Source organism: Salmo salar, chromosome ssa04, assembly GCF_905237065.1.
Source record: "Salmo salar chromosome ssa04, Ssal_v3.1, whole genome shotgun sequence".
Taxonomy (NCBI): Eukaryota; Metazoa; Chordata; class Actinopteri; order Salmoniformes; family Salmonidae; genus Salmo; species Salmo salar.
The window spans coordinates 47560107-47574700 of NC_059445.1; the positions used below are offsets into that span (position 1 = coordinate 47560107).

The 14594-nt window shown below is 45.1% G+C and overlaps 1 protein-coding gene across 23 annotated transcripts in view; it reads left to right on the top strand.

Moving 5' to 3' along the window:
- Positions 1 to 14594, top strand: part of LOC106603292 (RNA-binding protein Musashi homolog 2) — a 303576-nt gene that overhangs the window by 156895 nt on the left and 132087 nt on the right. For all 23 annotated transcript variants that reach the window (XM_014196759.2, XM_014196763.2, XM_014196771.2 and 20 more), the window contains exon 7: positions 13232 to 13280. In XM_014196759.2, the coding sequence (XP_014052234.1) occupies positions 13232 to 13280 (49 nt within the window). The remainder of the gene's footprint in view (positions 1 to 13231; positions 13281 to 14594) is intronic.

A 14594-nucleotide genomic window follows, 5' to 3' on the forward strand; every position in this document is an offset into this window, starting at 1 on the left:
TGTATAGTCTTCAGACTGATTGACAGGTCTCCCGGTGTGTGTGTGCTGGGTGACGTGCTGAGCCTGCCACGTAGAGAGGCCCTCCTCTGCCTGCAGTTGCACACCTCCCACTGAGTCCCCAAACTGGTGCTCCCTCTGATTGACTCTGTTCCCCAGGCCCCAGGCAGGCAGACACCACAGCCCCTGACTGCAGACTAGAGCCCTAACAAGACAGAGCTTGATTGGGACAACCTCACTCAGTCACTCACCACCAACCACCTACTGTTATAGTTTACTCTGTGCTGAGGCAGACAGACAGGGCATGAGCAGAGCTATGGGAATGATTTACCGATGGGCCTTTGGATCATTTTAAACTCTATTTCTCAAAATGAGTATTTGCCATTCTAACAAGGCTGAGCAGAGTGGGAAAATATATGATTATACCTTTCTATACCATCAAAGGACTTATTAATGTCTTTTGTCCTTGAGCTGTCATTGTTATTTCAAATTTTCAGTCTTCAATGAGAGAAAATTGACAATGCGACAGTATTGGAATTGGCTTCTGAATGAATAACAGAATATTACATTCACAGTGTAGCAACAATGGGTCTATTCAAAATCTCTCTTTGCATGCATGTAATCTTTGGGTTCGTCTAATATTGCGTTCGCTGTACAAAGAGTGGGATACAAAAACACATTTAAACCCCTAGCCTTGGGTGGTTTGGTGAACATTTCTCCTTCTTCCTGCATCTTTCTGTGGCTTCATAATGTGAATGTATAAATTGGGGCTAAAATGACATTCTGCAGACCTGTGTCATCAGCCAGCATGAGAATTGTAATGTTGTCGTGGTAATTTGGAGCTGGGAAATATGGGGCGAGGGTGGGAGGGGATGTGGGGAGGACGGTTAGAGACTGCAGGTCACTTTCCAAACAGAGACCTTGCTGTGGGAGGCGGGATCCTTATGAAGGGCCGATCAGGCACCTTGGGTAGCCTTCAGCACGATGATGAATTACTTGCTTGTCTGGCTCAGCTCAGAGAGGATGGCGCGGGACCCAGGCCTCCCGCCTGTCAGAGAGAGAGGAGCACGACTCACCCTCAGCCCACAGTACAGCGCAGGGCTGGGGACAGGGATGGCATCAACCATCAGCCTGCTGATATGATGTCCTGTCATTCATACACCTGTTTATATACAGCTATATAGACTACATCCAATACCATACCTCCCTGAGCTAAATACCATACATGGTATTATCTATATTCATAATACATCTATAAATCAAACACCCTATAAACCCCTACAGCTCAGGTATGACTGCTGGCTCAGGTGGGGATATTATAATTAAGCAATAAGGCCCGAAGGGGTGTGGTATATGGCCAATATACCACGGCTAAGGGCTGTTCTTATGTACGACACAACGTGGAGTGCCTGGATTCCACCCTTAGCCGTGGTATATTGGCCATATACCACAAACACCTGAGGTGCCTTATTGCTGTTATAAACTGGTTACCAACGTAATTAGAAGAGTAAAAATAAATGTTTTGTCATACCCGTGGTATACGGTCTGATATAACACAGCTGTCAGCCAATCAGCATTCAGGGCTCGAACCACCCAGTTTATAATTATTTATGTATTATATATTCACTCACCTCTTTGAGTAGGAGAGTAACCAACACAATTAAAAATTGGCTCTGGTGTGTTAGGTGAGGGACTATGAAGGACTGGTAAATATACAGCAGCACATTGTTTCAGTTGGCACCAGATGCTCTCTATCTTACATGTAGGCTGTAGTACAACTATAGAGGATGTGACCTCAGGTAAATCCTATGTGTCCTGTGAATCATTCCCTTCCTCTGTACATGTGCCTGGTAGGCAGGGTTACAGTGGGGTGCAGAGCTAGGATAGGATGGGATTATCTGTATCAGTGGAGATGTTTTTGGCGTCTCTATCACTGCTTGACCAATGTATCTTATTGTGGGCTATTCTGAGGCTGTGTTGTGTGTGTGTGTGTGTGTGTGTGTGTGTGTGTGTGTGTGTGTGTGTGTGTGTGTGTGTGTGTGTGTGTGTGTGTGTGTACCGAGTGCATGTGTGTCCATGCGTCCGTCAGGCATGTGTGTGCCTCAACTCTGCCCTGCACTAATGGCAGCTGGCATGGGGCCAGCATCAGAGGGGAGGTAATTAGAGTCCAGAGGTTTGGGGAATGAGCAACAATCCCCCCAATCTCACTACTAACAGATGTGTGTTTGATCTTTTAACAAACCTTACTGCCGCTCTCCCCTACGGATCACTAGCCGGCCTAAGAACAGGGAGGAAAAACACAGTTGATTTCTGGCGTGGACTTGGTAATGTGCGAGACAGAGAAAATGGACTGGGGGAATGAAGAGAAGATGCAAAGTGAAAAGCCTGGGGAAAGAGAGCTGGGCCGGTTGCGGCTCAGTTCAAATCAGTACTATGATTTGCTCCAGGGTGATTCAACAGTGTTTGGGATGCAGCACGTTCTGTCTTTAATCTCCAGAATTATTCAAATAGAGAGAAGAGACCAGGAAGTAGGAGGCTATTCACAGACTGCTTTGAACCGGGAGTCAGGAGATGGAATGTGTTTCATTCACTGAGTAACATGAGGCTCTGTGTAACCTTGAACTGCCCTCTAAATAGAGCCAGACAAAGTAGGAGCGTAATGCCTCGTTATTACACCAAATACTATGGAAGCCTTTCTCTAATGTGTTACACCATTACATGTTCATGATGGAAATAATTCCTTAGGACAGGGAACGGCTTTTCAAATTCCACCTAAAGCTTTAAGAAAGAGAGAATACTCCTGCAAGCAGGGATAGTTTTCAGTGTAAAGTGCGCAGAATGTCTAGAGCCTGCTCCTGCGTTTGCAGTGGCGTTAGGTTAGAGTAAACTTTGTCTCACTGGAGAAAGAGAGAGATTTCAAGCTCCCACCTCATCTTTCTTCTCCTGCTGCCTTCGACCTTTCTCTCCCCGTCCCTTTGTTTTAATCTTCTCCAGTGGGCCAGCTCCTCCCTGGTTCCCCCTCCTACAATCCCACCTTTGTGTTCATGCTTCAGATCCCTCCTATTGTTCTGCTTTCTAACTCTGGGAAACCAGCATCACTCAAGTATATTAGCTGGAGCCTATTACTGTCGCTGGGATCGCTTCTCTGAGCCATATTAAAGACTCCCCAGACAAAACCGTCTGTCATGTTAATCCAAGCTTTAATAAATAGAGGGATGTGATACTGTATTCAAATAGGGGCTCCTGCATTTATGCTGACAAAGAGAGACGAGCTATCAAGAACGACAGACGACAGCGTTTTGCATTAAAGAGAGGGAGAAAAAAACAGATTCGATTGGCATTCATTCCTTCCCATTGTGACGAGAAATGTCATATTATTGAAATGGCCTTTAAAATAACTTAAACCTAATCTAAGTTAAACACTGCAGGTGGCTGGGATATTGGGGGATATTGGTAGCTGTAATTGAATTGAATGCTTTTCAACCGAAGACTCTAAAGCCTTTTATCCGTATCATACACCTATAGATAACACGGTATACAATGACTAGCTCAGCTGAGAGGACCAAGCTTTTGTTGATTGGATGCGGGTACATCAGAGCACGCTATCTTGAACATGATTACTCATGAAAAGAGAAATAGTGTTATCACATTTTATTTTCCAGTTGGTTATTCAATGAACGTGTGCACCACAACGTTAATAGGGATGTCATACTGTTAGTTCACACAGAGACGCAGACATCGGCCTAGCGGCACTGCAGAGAGCCTATTGCATCCACGAGGAGCATTCTCACTGGTAACGAAGAGGGAATTGAAGTGCAGCTCCCTGCTTCATGGCCATCACCTAGTTTCACAGCTTGGGAAAAAAGGGCAAAGATACCTTTTTAAAAAAATGTTTTTATTATTACTCTGTTCCTTACACCCTGTCTCTTTGGTTAGCCATCGATCGGCTTCAAGAAATGGAAATCTAGTTAAACCAGCCTTTAAAAACCAGAGAAGGGCTGCTGAATTATATAATACGGATAGTGCAAATCCTCATTTAATAAAGGAGAGGGGAGAGAAGAGAAGAGAGGAGAAAGAAGAGAGGAGAGAGGGAGGGAGAGAGGAGAGGAAAACAGCAACCTTGGTCATCATCTCCTGAACATGTTTTTGCCTGCTGTTGCTCTCGGTCTAAATGAAAACTGACATATTTATATTTATTTGAAATTAACATGATTGTGGGCCTGCCAGTGTCAGGAGGATCTTATTTACATACCAATTAGCAGATTTACTAACCACCTTTTCTACTGATTAATATAATTACCATATACACAAGCATGCATATGAGAGAGATGGAGAGGGAAGAGGATGGGGGCAGCTTGTGAGACTGCCGTGAAATTCATATGTCTGCTAAAAGAGAAAGCTGATTGCCTTGCCTTGGCAAAGGGAAAAAGGCAGCACTTTAAGTAAGTCCTCCATGTTAAACTGTTACCTCCAGGGCACAGGGATTTCTCACCTCTCCAATTACTATTTGAGCTGGAAAGCACAATATTTCCCAGCCTGTCTGGTTCTTTCTCATGAGGGAGGGGCCAGGGCTCGATCGGCTGTTACGCGGAGGTGGCTCGCAGGCATACTCCATTCCGACAGAAAGAGGAGAGGAGGCTCTCTGCTCGAGTGTGGTGGAGGGGGAACGGGCTGCCTGGCTGGCGCAATGAAGCCTTATTAATCAAATGACCCCGTAATGCACAGTTCCCTGCAGCCTGGCACAGGAACAGAGAGAGGGATTGATGGACAGGGCCTAGTCATCCTAGTTACTCCTCCCTGCATACTTAGCTAACTGCATGGACTACTCCTCTCCCAGCCCAAGGCCAGGCACTGGCACGCGGGACTGACTGAGCCAGAGCTAGGCTAGGGGAGGACTGTGAACTGAAGACATTGTTCCATCATAGTAGTAAAGCAGTCTGTCTGACTGCTCTCTGTGTCAGTCCATTGGTCAGACTTGCCACTCTGTGACTCTCTCTCTAATTCTGCATATTTGTTGTGCTGATGGCTTTGCTCAGTGCTGCAGGAGGATCTGTTGAAGCCATCGCCGAGGCGCTCGGAGGCATTCTATGACACACAAAGGTCCCTGCTTGAATATGCATCATAGCGACATCGTTGGATGCAGAGCGTGGGACCTCATAAATATTTAATTCTGACAGATTTGAGGAATTGTCTTCCTCAAGTGTTTTTCTTCAGCCATTTTGTTAATGTCAACATAAGAAAAAGTTAGTGACATAGCCTTAGTGGAGTCATATAGCCTATACTGTATAATTTACTGAATGATTCTGGTTGAATAATAAAGGTTGACTGAATATTTTATAGTCTTACAGTATATAGCCTTTTCTTCTGCCACCTGTGTCTTCAGTAATGGAACTCAAAATGTAAATCAAATATATACGCCTCTCCAATCCACTATCACTCAGGCAATTCACTGTTGATTGTTCCTCCGGTCAAAGCACAGCTTTAGACACCAAATGACCTTTAAATGCACCGGATACCCTTTTGCCTGGCTCACAACACTCACATTTAGCGTTATGAAGGAATATCATGCTTATAGGCTGTATATATTACAGGTCACTGATTTGTGTCGTCATGACCAGCTGAGTGTGAAAGGGGTCAAAGGTGTAGGACAATGGACTGCAGTGAGGGCCATCACATTTTTTTACTGGGGAGAAAGTGATCCCATGAAGTGATGCTTTCCAGCATGAGAATTTCCACCAACACAGACTAGTCTAGAAAGTACAGTAAGTCAAGATAGGAGCAGAGCAGGTATGGGACATTAGTGACTGAATACTCTATTGAACAGCTGCCTCCCAGCCTAAGAGGTCAGGAGATTACTAGCAGCCCTGGTTCAGGTTCCAGGTTCCTTACATACCAGGAGTTCTGTGTTTACTGGATCTCCAGCTCTACTCTTCTAAGGGACACAGTGGCCTGCTCTCCTGTTCCTATTGACAACGACCACCATGCCTGGTCACTATGAGACATCCCAGCTGTCTTCATGGTGTCCCTGTACTGAAGGGGAGGAGGTGGTGTACTGAAGTTGTTTTGTGTCAGACATTTTGGGTTTCTCTCTTACGTCTCTCACTGTGTAATTACAAGTGTTTCCTGGATGTGAAGTTTGGCCCGCTGCTCCTACTAGTAAAGCACTACTAGTAAAACCACTGGAGTGTGCATGCTGCACATTGCAGGGAGAAGAGCCGAGAGACAGCGATATTCATTTTCTCTGTAAAACAATTAATTGAGAGGGTTGTCACAAGCTTGTCCAGGGTCATTGAAGCAGCTATTTCCGCTTTGTTCATCGAGATCATTGTTAAATAATATGAGTCTTGTAAAAAAAAATGTGAAAGAAGACCCATAGTACTTCAGAGTCATTGACAGCGTGTTCAGTTACAGTGCATTCGGAAAGTATTCAGACCCCTTGACTTTTTCCCACATTTTGTTTTTCCCCTCATCAATCTACACACCATACCTCATAATGATGAAGCAAAAACAGGTTTTTAGACATTTTTGCAAATGTATTAAAAATAAAAACTGTAATATCACATTTACATAAGTATTCCGACGCTTTACTCAGTACTTTGCTGAAGCACCTTTGGCAGCGATTACAGCCTCAAGTGTTCTTGGGTATGACGCTACAAGCTTGGCACACCTGTATTTGGGGAGTTTCTCCCATTCTTCTCTGCAGATCCTCTCAAGCTCTGTCAGGTTGGATGAGGATGGTTGCTGCACAGCTATTTTCAGGTCTCTCCAGAGATGTTCAATCGGGATCAAGTCCGGGCTCTGGCTGGGCCACTCAAGGACATTCAGAGACTTGTACCAAAGCCACTCCTGCGTTGTCTTGGCTGTGTGCTTAGGGTCGTTGTCCTGTCTGAGATCCTGAGCGCTCTGGAGCAGGTTTTCATAAAGGATCTCTCTGTACTTTGCTCTGTTCATCTTTCCCTCGATCCTGACTAGTCTCTCAGTTCCTGCTGTTGAAAAACATCCCCACAGCATGATGCTGCTACCACCATACTTCACCGTAGAGATGGTGCCAGGTTTCCTCCAGACGTGACGCTTGGCATTCAGGCCAAATAGTTCAATCTTGGTTTCATCAGACCAGAGAATCTTGTTTCTCATGGTCTGAGTCCTTTAGGTGCCTTTTGGCAAACTCCGGGCGAGCTGTCATGTGCCTTTTACTGAGGAGTGGCTTCCGTCTGGCCGCTCTATCATAAAGGCCTAATTTGTGGAGTGTTGCAGAGATGGTTGTCCTTCTGGAAGGTTCACCCATCTCCACAGAGGAACTCTGGAGCTCTGTAAGAGTCAAAATCGGGTTCTTGGTCACCAAGGCCCTTCTCCCCCAAATGCTCAGTTTGGCCGGGCGGCCAGCTCTAGGAAGAGTCGTGGTGATTCCTAACTTCTTCCATTTAAGAATGCTGGAGGCCACTGTGTTCTTGGGGACCTTCAATGCTGCAGAAATGTTTTGGTACCGTTCCTCAGATCTGTGCCTCGACACAATCTTGTCTTGGGTTTTGTTCTGACATGCACTGTCAGCTATGGGATCTTATATTAACAGGTGTGTGTCTTTCCAAATCATGTCCAATCGATTGAATTAACCACAGGTGGACTCCAATCAAGTTGTAGAAACATCTCAAGGATGATCAATGGAAACAGGATGCACCTGAGTTTAGTTTCAATTCTCATAGCAAAGGGTCTGAAACTTATGTAAATATGTTTTTTTTAATGTAGTTATACATTTGCAAACATTTCCAAAATTTGTATGAGGTATTGTGTGTAGATTGATTTAATCAATTTTAGAATAAGGCTGTAACATAACACAATATGAAAAAAGTCAAGGGGTCTGAATACTTTCCGAATGCATTGTTACCATTCTGTGGCCCAGAGCAGTGGTAGTCTGCACTCTGCCTCCCCTCATGACTAATCAAACATATAAATCTTATGACTCAGCATCTCCTTCACCACCACAAAATCTTTCCCTCTTTTTCCTCTGGAAGTCTACGTTTCACAGGGACACCGACTGGGCCTTGACATAGACATTTTTACATTTACATTTTTGTCATTTAGCAGACGCTCTTATCCAGAGCGACTTACAGTAGTGAATGCATACATTTCATACATTTCATTTCATGCATTTTTTTTATTTTTTATTTTTTTGTACTGGCCCCCCGTGGGAATCGAACCCACAATCCCTTCATAGACCTGAAGGGATTCAAAATAGTCTCATACAAATCATCCCCCATTGTGTTGCAGCAGAGACCTCACTGTGTTCCTATTCCAGTGGACAGAGAGCTGTGGTGTTCTTAGCCCCAGATCCCGGGGAAGCTCCACTGATTCCTTTCTGTTGTGTGCTGAATGTAAATAATGAGGTGATTGCCGCTGATCTAAACTGCTGTCATAATGCATTTCCTTAGCCCTTAAATATCCCCTTGCCGCTTTTTCAGCCCAAAAACGCTACGTCTCTGTGCTTATTGATGCTTCTGTCCTTGGATAAATAATTCAAATTGGCTGCCGTTTGAATTATTTATCCAAGGACAGAAGCATCAATAAGCACAGAGACATGTACCACAGAGACTGACTGGGCGTTTTTGTAAGGTTTTTCATACTTATGGATTTAGTTGATGCATTGGCCCGGGTGGAAAGGTTGTCCGGGAGTGGACGTTTAGCATCATATTATCTGACAGGAACAGGATAAGTCTTCCCCCAGGGGTCCTGGGATCTAAACAAATGTTTGATTACCTTCCCTTTGTGTTTTTCCTGCTTAGAGTGCAAACCCCCTCCACCTGGGTCAATCTGCATTCCCCAACACTCTCAACCCATCTTGTCCTCAGGTTGAACCTCGACAGGTATTTAGTAAATCACCCTAGCTAGCACAAGCTCTATATTCAACTTAAATACAAGAATGAGGTAACGATTGCCATTTTAACTTCTGCTTGGTGGGAAGTGTTGGTGGCACTGTGCGTCTGTCGCCTGCACTGCCTCATCCTAACTGGCTGCTAGAATCTGCCATGTAGTCGTTAGCTCAACAGTCATGTGCATGCTCTCCTGTAGGCAAAAGTGTGTTTGTGTAGCAGTAATTCAATGAATACGTGTTTTCATGATCCTTAGTTATTAAAGGTGAACTAGTCTTGATTCTTGGCCCAAGACCGCCTTTGTAAAGCTTGGTGCTTTTTCTGGGTGGACACAAAGCCAGAGGACTGCATTGCTCCAGTCTATAGCTAACGTAACACACACTGAATAAATAGACTAGGGCTCTTTTCTTCATTGTCACAAAAGGCCAGCCACTCCACTGGGGTCCCCACTCCCTTTTTACATAGTGATAAGATGCATTATCCTTTGAACTTTTATTTTCACCCAGCCAGGAGAAAGGGAAGCATGTGAGAGAGGAGGAGGGCAGAGAGAGAGAGAGAAAGAGAGATTTCTCCTTCCCTGGAGTGAGACTGTGTGGAGGGGTTTTGTGTGAGCGGTGAAGAGGTCCTTAACCTTCTATCAGATAGAGCCATAGAGTTGTGCTCTGCCTGAATGGCTGCATTGAAGAGCCCTGAAGCAGAGGAGAAACACCCCATCACTGCTGAACTTGTGTCCTGCGTTGAATAAGCTGCCTGACACCTGTCCTCCCACTGCAGTGTCATAATAACAGACAGACACACGGCTATCTTAACATCACTGAACATGGGAAGCCTATAAAACACTGCATTGATGGCCTATAGGCCTCTTCATTATTAGTATTTCCACTAGGCGTTTGTACTTAAGCAATAAGGCACAAGAGGCAGGGCTGTGTCATGAATACAGTCACAGGTAAATGGCATTGACTTTTGGTCATGTTGCTACGGACGCCACCCAGTCGTTAACTCTTTTTGCATAGTTGCTCAGTACCCTCCTGTACTCCCTGTTCACCCACGACTGCATGACCAGGCATGACTCCAACACCATCATCAAGTTTGCAGACGACACAACAGTGGTAGGCCTGATCACCGACAACGACGAGACAGCCTATAGGGAGGAAGTCAGAGACCTGGCCTGATGGTGCCAGAATAACAACCTATCCCTCAACGTAACCAAGACTAAGGAGATTATTGTGGACTACAGGAAAAGGAGGACCGAGCACGCCCCCATTCTCATCGACGGGGCTGTAGTGGAGCAGGTTGAGAGCTTCAAGTTCCTTGTTGTCCACATCAACAACAAACTAGAATGGTCCAAACACACCAAGACAGTCGTGAAGAGGGCATGACAAAGCCTATTCCCCCTCAGGAAACTAAAAAGATTTGTCATGGATCCTGAGATCCTCAAAAGGTTCTACAGCTGCAACATCGAGAGCATCCTGACTGGTTGCATCACTGCCTGGTACGGCAATTGCTCGGCCTCTGACCGCAAGGCACTACAGAGGGTAGTGCATACGGCCCAGTACATCACTGGGGCTAAGTTGCCTGCCATCCAGGACCTCTACACCAGGCGGAAGGCCCTAAAAATTGTCAAAGACCCCAGCCACCCCAGTCATAGACTGTTCTCTCTACTACCGCATGGCAAGCGGTACCGGAGTACCAAGTCTAGGACAAAAAGGCTTCTCGACAGTTTTTACCCCCAAGCCATAAAACTCTTGAACAGGTAATCAAATGGCTACCCAGACTATTTGCATTGTGCCCCCCCCCTCTTTTTACGCTGCTGCTACTCTCTGTTTGTCATATATGCATAGTCACTTTAACTATACATTCATGTACATACTACCTCAATTGGGCCGACCAACCAGTGCTCCCGCACACTGGCTAACCGGGCTATCAGCATTGTGTCCCACCCACCACCCGCCAACCCCTCTTTTACGCTACTGCTACTCTCTGTTCATCATATATGCATAGTCACTTTAACCATATCTACATGTACATACTACTGGTGTACATGTCTGTATGTAGCCTCGCTACTTTTATAGCCTCGCTACTGTATATAGCCTGTCTTTTTACTGTTGTTTTATTTCTTTATTTTCCTATTGTTCACCTAATATCTTTTTTGCACTATTGGTTAGAGCCTGTAAGTAAGCATTTCACTGTAAGGTCTACACCTGTTGTATTCAGCGCACGTGACAAATAAACTTTGATTTGATTTGAAACAAAATGGTTGCTAAGCATGCTGTATTACGTTCTTGTCACTTGCTAGCTAGCTAGCCAACTTCTGCTAACTCAGTCACGTCAAACATTGAACCTGGAATGACAGTACACTAGAGCATTTTCATTTGTTCAAGCTTTTTTTCTATCTGCATTACTTGCATATGTCCATGATAATGACGTTGATGCGTGATTTTGACTGGCTCAAAAAAAGTTGTCTCATCTGGGCACCGAAATTCAAAAGTGAAACATCGTTTCTGAGGTCGGACAGGCAGACAGTGAGGCTTATATTAACCCCACTGTACCAAACTAAATGCTAGGCTGGAAGCAAGGGTCAATAATGTGCTCGTTGAGATAAATACAAGACATGATTGGGACAGCTACATGAACATGATACTCTTATGAAGTGATCATTATCAGATGGAACTGTTAGCAGGGATAGGTATGTCTGTGACGGCCAATACAGCACGGCTTGAAATGCTGCTTGTCCAATCAGCATCCAGGATCCAAACAACCAGTTTTATAATAGACATTATAAACCGGGTGGTCTGAGCCCTGAATGCTGATTGGCTGAAAGCCATTATATGTCAGACCGTATACCACGGGTATGACAAAAAAAGTATATTTGCTGGTCTAATTACGTTGATAACCAGTTTATAATAGCAATAAGACACCTCAGGGATTTGTGGTATATGGCCAATATACCACGTTGTGCATAAGAACAGCCCTTAGCTGTGGTATATTGGCCATATACCACACCTCCTCTGGCCTTATTGTTTAATTCTATCAGCTTCAGGGCACATACTACTATTTACCAGTGTAGGCTGTATATTATTTATAGGAAATGTGTTTTGCAGGGTGGATGTGTTCTTGGAAATTGGATGACTATAGGTGTGAAAACAGTAAATCCTAGGCAATAATACATGCCAGTTAGTAGACGCTTTTATCCAAATCAACTTACATTCATGCGTGTATACATTTTACATATGGGTGGTCCTGGGAATTGAACCCACTATCCTGGCCTTACAAGCACCAGGTTCTACCAACTGACAAATACATGAGACCGTATGAATGACATACTACAGAGCTAAGCAGGTGGTTTAGGTCAATGTCCATTTGGAGGTGGTCATAGTACAGCAGGCCTAGCATGTGGGTGGTAGAGAGCTGCAGTAGACTAGTGCCTATATCCTGTGGTAGGTTTGCAGCGTGGCAGCAGCAGTGTGGCAGGGCCTGGCAGAGCTCCTCTTTATCAAGGCAGGCAGTTCCATCTGAGCCAGCCCCCTGATCCTCTCTTCTCATCTCTTCCCTCGCTCCACATGGCCCTCCCCGCATTCCCGCCCTGCCACCCTCCCACCGCGCCTCGCCCCTCTCACCCCCCCACCCCCCACCCCCACCGGACCACACCACACCGCGCTGCCAAAACCTCCCCAGGACCCAGCCTGCTCCGCTCCACACCACACGTTACCTAGCGACCGTAACAGGGGAATGTGTGGTGCGGGGCCACATTGCCCTGTCTCCCCCTCTGTGATTTTGTCTGGTGCTGTTTTTTTCCTCCTCTTTTTTGTGTTTTTCTCTCAACAAGAAACCACAATGAAAATTAGGCTGCCTAAATTCAACGTTGTTTTTACCACTTCTGCTGAATTATAGGGAACAGATTTCTGTCTTCCAATCTGTCGTGAGATGTGTGAGGATAAACATTTGCCGTCTGTCTCTCTCTGTGTGGCTTTATTGAACGACATGATGAGAGTTGATATCACCATGGATCATGCTGCTTCCTGGTGGAGTACAGGAGGCTGGGGTTGGTTGTTGCAGTGAGGTGTGTCTACCTGGTGGGCTCAAACTGTCTATTGTTCCCTGAGGAAGACTGTCCGTTGTCCCACATTGAAGAATACACACTCTTTAACCTCTTTACCCATCTTTGCATATTTTCTACAGTACAGAAGGGCGGGTGATTTGAATAAAGCGAGAAAACAATGCATCTTTTTTTTTTAAAATAAATGTATAATTCTTGTGCAATTCACATCTATAGGCTATATTGACGATTTTCTTTCATTATTTGTATGTCTCGTCCATGTCTCTCCTATCTGACCTTAGACTAATGTCTGTTTTCCTCTTTTGTCTTTCAGGTAGAAGACGCCATGCTCATGTTTGATAAAACTACTAACAGACATAGAGGTAAGTCCACCATCTGTATGTTAACATCCCTTGTGTTTTTCTTTTACGTGTATTCATGGGACAGAAAATAGCACATTTCTGTGGCATTTTCCCTTGTTAAACAACACTGGGTGATTCATTTCACAAGGTGCCAACCTATTACAGTGCTTATCCAGACACTGGAAAACGTCCTTTAAAAATCAATAGAATGCTATTTAAAACCTATGGCAGGCTGAGGTGTGACTGATGTTACAGACGGTGGTAGTGGTGGTGGGTGTCGTGTAGAGACAGGCATGGGCTCTTCCTTCTCTCTGGGTGTATGTAGGGGGTTATGGAGCCAGCCGTGGGTGCTGCCTGCCTGTCTGCCTGCCTCTAGCACTACCGCTCACTGCGCTGAGAGATAACAGTAGAGATAAGGCCCAGGAGCGGCGCTGCCTTTATCTCTCTCTTATCTGCTCTTTATCTGGGATTATGGGGAGGTTTCTCTATAAAGCAGAGGACTTTCCAAAGACAGACTGTCTCCGTCTTCCTCTCCCTGCAGTACAATTGTACCATTTCCACAGCCAGAAACGCTACCAATTGCAGGCTAAAAGACACTAAAAGACCTGATATACAGCCAACAGACTCTGTGGTCCACAGTGATGTGCAGCAATGCTGATGTGATGGATAGTATGGTGACTGAAAAAGCCACAGTAGTGCAGCCATTATAAGGGCCAGTTAGCTGCACCCATTACTTTAGCCGGCTAGACGGCTGCTTGTTAGCACTTCCCTCCTCTCCTCTCCTCTCAGAGAGAAGTGTGTGTCGTCCAGCTGCTGACAGGCATTTCCTCTCCACCTCATATACACACTGAGGCCAGACACTTCCCCTCTGTCTCTCACACTACCCAGCTTTTCTCCAAATAGTCATATCACGAACACGATCTCCTCAGCATTGAAGCAGACCTCTCTGTGAAAGTGTTGCCCAACCACATCAGCAGATGTAGAGCTTTACTCAGGATTGATGCGTAAATGTTGGATAGATTTTTTGTGCTATTCTGTGTGTGTGTTCACACATTTGTGCATGTGCGTGCATTAGTGATGCGCGGGTTGAGTCATAACCCACAGTCCCCACGGTTATATCCGCTGGACGGGCGGGTTTAGGGTCATGAAATATTTTGTGGATGAAGTGCGGGTGATTTGAATAAAGCGAGAAAACAATGCATCTTTTTTTTTTAATAAATGTATAATTCTTGTGCAATTCACATCTATAGGCTATATTGACGATTTTCTTTCATTATTTGTATCCGGTGTTAGGCTAGTGCATAAACCTAAACTTTAGGGCTGACTATATCCGCA